The sequence below is a fragment of the Sinocyclocheilus grahami genome, unplaced genomic scaffold (genome assembly GCF_001515645.1).
Source record: "Sinocyclocheilus grahami isolate Dianchi unplaced genomic scaffold, SAMN03320097.WGS_v1.1 scaffold222.1, whole genome shotgun sequence".
Lineage (NCBI taxonomy): Eukaryota > Metazoa > Chordata > Actinopteri > Cypriniformes > Cyprinidae > Sinocyclocheilus > Sinocyclocheilus grahami.
In genome coordinates, this window is record NW_015505401.1 from 1,029,511 (window position 1) to 1,038,679 (window position 9,169).

Genomic DNA, 9,169 nt, shown 5'->3' on the forward strand with positions numbered 1-9,169 from the left:
TACCCACTGTATGTGACAGAGCATCAGTTAAAGATGCAGTTGTGTCATAACCCAAAGCTTTTTTTTTTCATACGTGACATGTGGCCAAGTATGGTGACCCATACTAGGAATTAGTGGTCTGCATTTAACCCATCCTTAGTGCACACACACAGCAGTGAACACACACACACCGTGAACACACACCCGGAGCAGTGGGCAGCCATTTATGCTGCAGCGCCCGAGGAGCAGTTAGGGGTTCGGTGCCTTGCTCAAGGGCACCTCAGTCATGGTATTGAAGGTGGGATGCGCTGTACATTCATTCCCCCCACCTACAATCCCTGCTGGTACGAGACTCGGACCCACAACCTTTGGGTTATGAGTCCGACTCTCTAACCATTAGGCCACGACTTCCCCAGCTTGCATACTCTTCTACTACACACTCAAAGTGTGTACTTTTTCTTAACCAAAAGAGTACATACTTTAAGGGCATAGTATAAGTAGGCACATTGAGACGCAGTGAGAGTTTTAGAAATGTTCCCTCCCACAACCATTGTTGTGTCTAAAGCCACTCCCCTGCTCTTGGGAACCCAACTCTTTTGCTTGAAACTCCTAAACTGCAGGTCAATCATGAGGGACCTTCATTGGACTTACAGAGACAAAATTAAATTACAAAATAAAATAAAAAAACGGCAGTTGTGGTTGCCAGAAATTCACCGTAAAAAATACGGTAGCAACATTTTAGGTTTCGTGGTTTTAACTTAAATTGACATTTAAGTTAAATAATAATAAAAATAATAATAATAAAAAAAAGAATTTGAATAATAATTAAAATTATGTTGTGCAACAAACTTCTTGAACAAATATTATATTTAAGTTGTATTTGTACAATATTGTAATTCCATTATAACATTACAATTTTAAAAAGTATGATTCATATTACAATGTGCAAAATGTATTTGTATTATTACAAACATTACAGCCATGTTCAGAATAAGCATATAACAATTAAAGGGTATAAAAGAGCCTTAACCAGAAATGTGTTCAGATACAGATCACATATTTGCTGGTACTACTCAACAATTATAATAAAAAGTTCTTATTACATTATCTTATGAAATTAAATCACTGTTGTGCATTTTCTTCACATGGCCACACTTTCCTGTTGACAAATTTTAAATTAAAGTCAAACACAGAAGGATGTTCAGACCGAACATTTTGATTGGACGAACATTTTATGGTCCTACGCCTTCCACAAACTACATATAAATAAATTTAGACCACTTAACTTAGTGGTTGCTATCGGGATGTGAAGAGACTTTCAACCAACATAACAAAAAATGTTTTGGAACCACATTACCTACCCTGCCTTTAAAATGCATTAGTACACATTTGGCAGATAAAATTGAGTCTTTCACTCTCTGGCCTCCCGACCCAACGGTGCCCTCCAGTGGACTCCATAGCTCCTGACAGCCCACACTCCTCATAACCATGTGGCCCATGACCAGGTGTCCAGTTCTGGTAGCAGCCTGCTTCTCTGTTCTTTATCCAGAACCAGAAGTTGAAGGTGCAGGTGTAACGGAGACCCAGCCATACATGAGAAGTGGAGGCCTGGATGGCTTTTCTCGCTGTCCTGTTCTGAAGCTCCTCACTGTGAATGGAGACCAGGTCCACGTGGTGCTTTCCTACATAGATATATCACTTTTTTTTTCATAAGAAAAGGTGCCACGTTCACCACATCACCTCAGATGACCCCGTTTCTGTCTAGGATTTAACAAAATGTGTGAATATTCAGCCAAACAATAGGGCAAAGCATTATTGGGTTCCCAGAAACGGCAAACTACTTTAAATTGAAATTTATGAGAAATTTGCTAAAATGTGGAAACCAATAAAATATGTGTTTTATAAATATATATATATATATATATAACAGGAACAGGAACAGGAACATATATTTATGTAGAATTTTTTACTTAACCTTTCATGGGACGAATTGTGAATTCACAGCTTGAAACAAATAATTGACTTTATATTTTACATGTATTTAGGACAAAATATGTGTTATGATCTTCAACCTTTTTCTTTTCAACTGACTTCGTCCCATTATAGTAAATTATTTTTGGCAAATTTTCTGAAACAAATTGTCTGAAACAAATTCAAATGCATGTTCACTATCTGAAAAGAAGTGAAAAGGTCTTACTGTTTCATTAAACATCTGTATTAAAGTTCCATATCTTCCTGTGCTGCTATATTTGATTTGTATGAAAATGTCTAAAAACTAGAACACAAATTTAGATGCAATTTCACTGCCTAGAAAGTGTTTCAAAAGCATTTAACATCTTCAATGTTGTGTTTCATCTTGGAAATCCAAATCAATTATCATAGCACAAGTGAAAATCAGCAAGATCTATCTATCTATCGATCTAAAGATAATATATATATTTTTTCTTATCCTTTATATAGGCCTATAAATATAGGAAACCATAATTTATATGTAAATAATTTATATGTAGCCTTGGGGTTTTCTTGAGAATATATGAGCTAACATGTCCTAATGTCTCCTTTCCTGTCTTGTTGCCAAAAATGTGAAGCATATGGCAAATAGATTTAAATTTTACTGGTTAAAGGGGATGTCAAAATTACATTTTATTGGCTGAACATTATTACTGTATTTTAAATGCAAATTTCTTAGCACCATTTACTATAAATGACAATGTCCCATAGAGAGCTAACTTGACTTTATGTGAATTTTCTCCGTTGCACTGTATGCAGTATATCTTTGTATCATGCATTAATTAAATAATAATTAAAGAGAAAAAAGGCAGCCAGCTTTATTTGTTTAATCCTAAATAGGCCTAATAATGATGTGATTATTCCAAAGCTTTCAGACCAAATGACACCTTTTAATAACCAAAAGAACATGTCGTTCTTTCTGCGTGTATATTTATTTAATTATTTGTTTATTTATTTATTTGCTTGCATATATTTCTTATGTGAACAGACTCTTAGTGTCCACTAGGAGGCTTGACTAACAAGGTATTTGTCTGGACGCAAACATTTATGGCGTAAACTGTAACATATAGATGAAACGATGCTTTAAAGGACACGAATAGTTGCTGTCGGAGGATTCGGCGTTTGATGGGTGAGACTGGAGTCGATATGCTCATATTAACTCTGCAAACTTCTGTAAAAATGACGGAAAAACAAACAAACACTTGGACGAGCTAGGCTAGGCTAAGCTAAGCTAACATGGGCTGGCCGTATTATTTCGTCTCGCCATTTGTGTTTTAGAATACAAGTGTTTGTATGCTGCACAAAATAATAATTATACTTAAATAGATTCGTTTGTGCATTTTAAACAGGGTATTAAGAGTGAACGGGGTGGACCAAATGGTTTGCTTTTAGTCATAAACAGTCCGTTAGCCGCCATTAGCATGTTAGCTGGGCTCTGCGCTGCGTGCTAAATAATAAATAATCCAAACGTTGTCAGGAGCATCAAAATAACGCTCGTTATCGTGTTAAGATGCGTTTATAGCACAGATTTCCCCGTTTTAGTCATATATGATCAATTACATATGGAGTTGGCAAACATTAGCGCTGATAGTGTCAGTTTTGGTGGGGGTGATTATGAGGAACAGATTTGGGGTGCGTCCCAAAACCTAGTGAGCTCCCTACCAAGGCATCATTTTGGGCGATATGGGCGTGTTCGAAGTTTCGAACATAGTGAGCTACCTATCTAGACTGCATTGTTGGTCATAATAGACGGTTATTAATCCTTTAACTGTCACGCCTAAGTTTACTTCACTATATTACAATTAAATCCTAATCTAATCATGACAAACTATATATCGTTGGAAAGGTCTAAATCTCCTAAATATATATTTTACCAATGTTTTTGTTAAAAGTGATGTAGGAAAAGTAATGCATTAATTTATGACAAGAGTGCAGCTCAAAAATCTACATCGGAAAAGGAGTTCTGACCTTTGTCAAAAAAAGTCTTCTTTGTTGCCTTTTTCTCTATCACACTTCAGAAATCAACAGAAATTATATATCAATTGAAAGCTTTAAACCTCAAAATTCATCCTTTGAAACCCATTTTAAAAATCAAACATGGCATTACCATGAAAATGGTACATCAATATCATGTTACAAAATGTTTTCGTTCATGAATTATACAAATTTAAGTTTGGATCGTGCACTTTCACCTCTATGTTCGAAAATGTGAGTGACAGTTAAAGGGTTAAAACATTTGAACACTCTCGTGATTACACAATATGCTGTTTATGTAGGCAATTTCTTAGTTTTTGATACACAGCCTTAGACATTGGCCTAATCTGCAGCAGGATTAATAGAGCAGTAAACAGCTGACAAAACGCTTAATTTTCTTTCCTAATGTACACATCGCAATATTTTTCCATATTTTCTGAGATACTCAAGAGGAAACACATTTGAAAAGGTGGATATTGTGAGTATGGCACCAGCTTTGCTTTCTTTTCCATTCTTCACTAAAATGACCATCTTGGGACTTTAATGACATATCCAGGAATATTAGAGAAATCTTTCATTGCACTCAGTGTATCGTGTCTAAAACCCTCTTTGTGTCCACTCTCTTTCAGTAGATTATCAACGATCAACAGTCTCCTCTCTATTGGCCAGTCTAGTGTGCATCTATGAACTCCATACCGCCCTCCACTTCTGCCGTCAGTAGCCCTGTCAGCTCCGTAGATTCGCCACTGTCAGTCGTCAGCTCGTCCATCGGCTCTCCCGGCGTTCCCGGCACACCATCCGTCGGCTATGGACCCATCAGCAACTCTCAGGTGAGCCGCATGTTCAAGTACTTCTGGACTTATCCATATGATAATAGGGCTGAATTGATAGACTTTTACTGTGCTGATGACTTTGGTTTTCTCATCACTCCTTGTCTATTTACCTCATGCAGATAAACTCCTCAATGTCTGTGTCTGGGTTACATGCTGTCAGCAGCTCTGATGATGTGAAACCCTCTTTTGGCTTGAAGTCTGTCAGTGGCTCTGGGCCAATGCTGTCCCAGAAACGCATGTGCGCCATTTGTGGGGACCGTTCCTCGGGTGTGTACTAGAACATAGAGCTTTCAGATTGATTATTAGTGATGCACCCAGTTTATTTTTGCACCCAAGTTTTCATTTAGCGGAAAAATCTGGACTGTTTTGGTTTTGAAATAAAATTTAAGTGTAAAGATCTTAATTAAATGTAAATATATTTTTGGCCACAAAGACGTTTGTTCACCAGGGCTCTCAATTTGATTCAGTTTGATATCAGTTCGGTTATATATCAGGAATAGTACATGTCAGTTATTCTTAAGAAAAAAAATCTCTCTCATTTAAAGCTGTAAACTATACATTATTGGCAGGGTCCCCTGTAAAGCTTTAGTTGACTTTTAGGTATTTAATATTAAAGGTTAAAATGAACAACTATTAAATTCAGTTGCTATCTTATTTTTAGATATAATAATCAACACTAAATAATAGGGATGCACAATATTGGATTTTTGCTGATATCCGATATGCCGATATTTTCCAACTCATTTTGGCCGATAGCCGATGCCGATATCGATACCAATTCTCTCCTGTGCAGAAATTATAAGCAAATTGTTTTTTAATTTTGGTTAGTTTTTAACAAGAACTTATTTGTTCCATTAAATAAACAACAATGAAGTTATTTTATAATGACAGTACATTGAAGATTTGAAAATAACTATAAATAAACTATATTCAATCGCTGCATTTTTTTTTCAGAAAGATGCAGTGGTAAACTTAACTTCAGCCATCTGTCATGCCACAGTAAAGAGTGTCGAAATGCCATTTATTGTTTGAATATCATGATAAAGTTGACTAAATGATAAAAAAGATTGATTAAAATAAAAAAAACAGCCGTTGTTCACTGACGATCTGCGCAAAACCACGTTCATATTCGCGTGATTTTTTGCGCAGCTCGTCAGTGAACAACGGCTCTGTGTAGTTAATGCCGCTCAATGTGAAAGCACGCACGTGATGGAGATTTACCACTGATTACAGAACCGGCTTTCTGACAAGATGCGCGTTAAATATCGCATGCGATTTATCGTGCAGCCCTAATTAAAATCAAGAAAACATTATTGTCAACCCAGCCCTAGCATCCACACAGGATGGAATACATTATCTGTATTAGGGCTGTCAAAAAAAAAATTCGAATTTCGAATATTCGTTTAATTTAAAATAAAAATCCACATTCGAATGCAAAAACGTTTTAGGTGTGCGTTAAGGAGGCAGCCTTATCAGCGGCGCACGAGATGCGATGACAATGTAAGTGTCGTTGCATTATAATGTTTTTGTTAGCCTATCCAGTTGAAGCCACTAAATGTGGCACTGCTGCATTGTTCATTAAAAAATATAGCAGAAAAAGAGAACATCAATGCGGAGAAGATCTTGTTTACATCAAAACCGTTTTCATTAAAATAAAGTATATTTATAATGCAATGCCTTTATCACTGCTTAGAATACTATGAAATATGTTGCGTGCCTTATTCTATCTAAGAAGCCACCATCTCACAGAAGGATTTATTTCAAACACTCGACTAACATTATGAAGTGAGTTTGGAGTAAAAATGTGAGCTATGCAAACAGCTGTCATTATCGCAAACGATTTTTTCGATTTCAGAATCGCGCAATAAAATCTATTGATTTTTTTTGCGCAACTTTTCAGTGAACTACGGCTATGTGTAGTAAATGCTGCTCCATCTGAAAGCACGTGATGATGATTTACTGCTGATTACAGAACCGGCTTTACTGACTAAACGCGCATGACAATCGCATTCGATTAATCGTGCAGCCCTACTCGAGACTTTATGGCGGGTTTTTTCCCCATCCCACTGCAGCTCATGTTTTTAAATGAAAAATGTACTTTGTGTGATTGGCTTTCCACCCTTTGTATTAAACTATGCATACATACATGATGCTGTTTTGTTTATAGTTGTTTAAGCAACTTAATTATAATTGGTTTATAAATGTTATTTTAAACATTATGCACTTTTTTTTCCGCAGATAGTCATGTTATCTTATGTTTTGAATGATGCGCCCTCTTGGTGGCCTCAGGAGAGAAGCCAAAAGCTTTTCTTCACCCTAACTGAAATTATGCATTTTAAATTAGAATATAATTCGAATTTTGATAATATTTAAGTACAAAATTCGAATTGAGTTTTTCAGCCATTTTGACAGCCCTAATCTGTATTGCGCATGAAATAGATGCTTACACATAAAGCGCCACCGAAGATGCAGCCAAACCCGAAAATTCGTTTTGTTTGCTGTCTCGGTTGAAATTGTGGTGCTCATTATTGCCTGGATCTAGTCATTTCATTCATTTATTTATTCATTAAACAATCATTCATTCATTCATTCAGTCATTAAGTACATTATGATTCCAACTCATATTCACTTAGATACATCTCATCTGCAAAAAGCATGTTTTTAATTTTCCGAAACAAAATTCATTTAGATATTTTTTGGGAGGCATAAGGTTAAATATGTCAAGGTAGTACAACTGTCCTGACATCATAATAAAGAAAAAAGCCTCATTAAAAGAATGAAATTTCTTGAAAAAAAAAAAAACTGTACTAAGGAATCTCGCATTATCTATATGTTTATTTCTTAATAATAAAAAATATATTTGAACAAACTGCTTAACCGGTTAACAGCTTATTATTGATAAATTGCTGAATATTTGTAATTATCAATTAATAATTTACAATATTTGTAATTATTACCTTTTACCTTAAATATATATAAATATATTTGATAATGTTTTTGAAAATAATTAAGATCTTTACACTCATATGCATTCAAAGTGTAAGGAAAACACTACTTACACCACATGACATTTTTCATAAAGATGAAACTTTTGCATTAAACTGGACTTTTGTTGCATTTCTTTATCGTGAACGTTTATGTTTGCCATTGACCCTAGTAGGCCATTACACAGGGGATGTTGTTTACAGTGAATGTTTTGAAAAATGCATTTCTTTGCAGCTCAGAGGTAATGTGGCGATGATTTGTGTGTGCAGGGAAGCATTATGGTGTGTACAGCTGCGAAGGCTGTAAGGGTTTCTTCAAGCGCACAGTCAGGAAGGACCTGAGCTATACCTGCAGGGACAACAAGGAGTGTCTGGTCGATAAACGACAGCGCAATCGCTGCCAGTACTGCCGCTATCAGAAGTGCCTGGCTATGGGAATGAAAAGAGAGGGTGGGTACCTGTCAGCCTTCCACTAAAGATATATCACCTTAGTATGAAGTAATACGTAAGCTGTATGTTCAGTAAAATATAGGCTAGGTACTGTAGGTGTAGAATAGAGTCAGGTGAAATGCATTGTAGCAGCATTATGTAATGCAACTGGTGTTTGAATGGGTTTCATAATGTGATGGAAATTCTGCATTGTTTTCATATGGAAAGGTGGTGTCATAGCACATGCTAAGAGGAGCACAAAGATCATCTGGAGTTACAGTGACAGCGGTGGATTGATTGGGTTTTGTTAAACAATGTAAGAACAAATAGGTCATTAGTCCACAACTGATGGAAAGCATGTCGTATGTGAGCAGGGATCAACCAGCAGGACAAAAACTAGGGTTAGGAACCGAGAACCACTTATGATTTTCATGACATTTGGTTCCATTAACGGTTCTTGAATATTTGCATTCAGTGCCTCACTCACTGAATCCTTTGTGTTGTTCATTAATTATTATCTGAAGAGTTGAGAACTATCGCTGTGGGTTAAAGGTTCATGTAGGGCTAGACGATATGGCCAAAATTTATCGATACGTTATAATTCCGATATCGATATGAACACTATTAAAAAAGCCTCATAAAAACGGCCAAGAACGGCCACAACAGATGTCTGTTCCTACAAACTTATGAAAAATGTATTTGCCAACTCTATGAAACCTACTCCTATAAAACTATATAATATTTTTGGAAAAAAATTGAGCAAATAAATAATTGTTCGCCTTTTATTGGTATTTAGCCTTCATACAAACAAGAAATGTGAAATCACTGTCAAATAAATCTCAGACTCTCCTTATTAATATTAATATTAATATTTTTTACTTCAAACTATAGGCTGACATACCAGTCAAAAGTTTTTGAACAGTAAGATTTTTAATGTTTTTTAAAGAATTCTCTTCTGCT

At 35.8% G+C, this 9,169-nt stretch overlaps 2 protein-coding genes across 8 annotated transcripts in view; one reads left to right on the forward strand and one right to left on the reverse strand.

Annotated features, from left to right (window-relative positions):
- LOC107596715 (C-type mannose receptor 2-like) overlaps positions 1-2,080 on the reverse strand; it is a 6,561-nt gene extending 4,481 nt beyond the window's left edge. The window contains exons 1-2 of the mRNA XM_016287512.1: positions 2,071-2,080; positions 1,448-1,661 (exon numbers count right to left, since the gene is read on the reverse strand). Of these exons, the coding sequence (XP_016142998.1) occupies positions 1,448-1,661; positions 2,071-2,080 (224 nt within the window). The remainder of the gene's footprint in view (positions 1-1,447; positions 1,662-2,070) is intronic.
- A 905-nt stretch (positions 2,081-2,985) lies between these two features.
- The window catches only part of LOC107596638 (retinoic acid receptor RXR-beta-B-like), a 20,452-nt gene continuing 14,268 nt past the window's right edge, over positions 2,986-9,169 (forward strand). Inside the window, exons 1-4 of one of the 7 annotated variants that reach the window (XM_016287411.1) lie at positions 2,986-3,118; positions 4,593-4,793; positions 4,916-5,063; positions 8,051-8,230. In XM_016287411.1, coding sequence (XP_016142897.1) covers positions 4,647-4,793; positions 4,916-5,063; positions 8,051-8,230 — 475 coding nt within the window. In that variant the 5' untranslated portion in view covers positions 2,986-3,118; positions 4,593-4,646. Of the gene's footprint in view, positions 3,119-4,174; positions 4,442-4,592; positions 4,794-4,915; positions 5,064-8,050; positions 8,231-9,169 lie in introns of those variants that run through there. The other 6 variants (XM_016287413.1, XM_016287416.1, XM_016287415.1 and 3 more) reach the window with 6 other exon arrangements.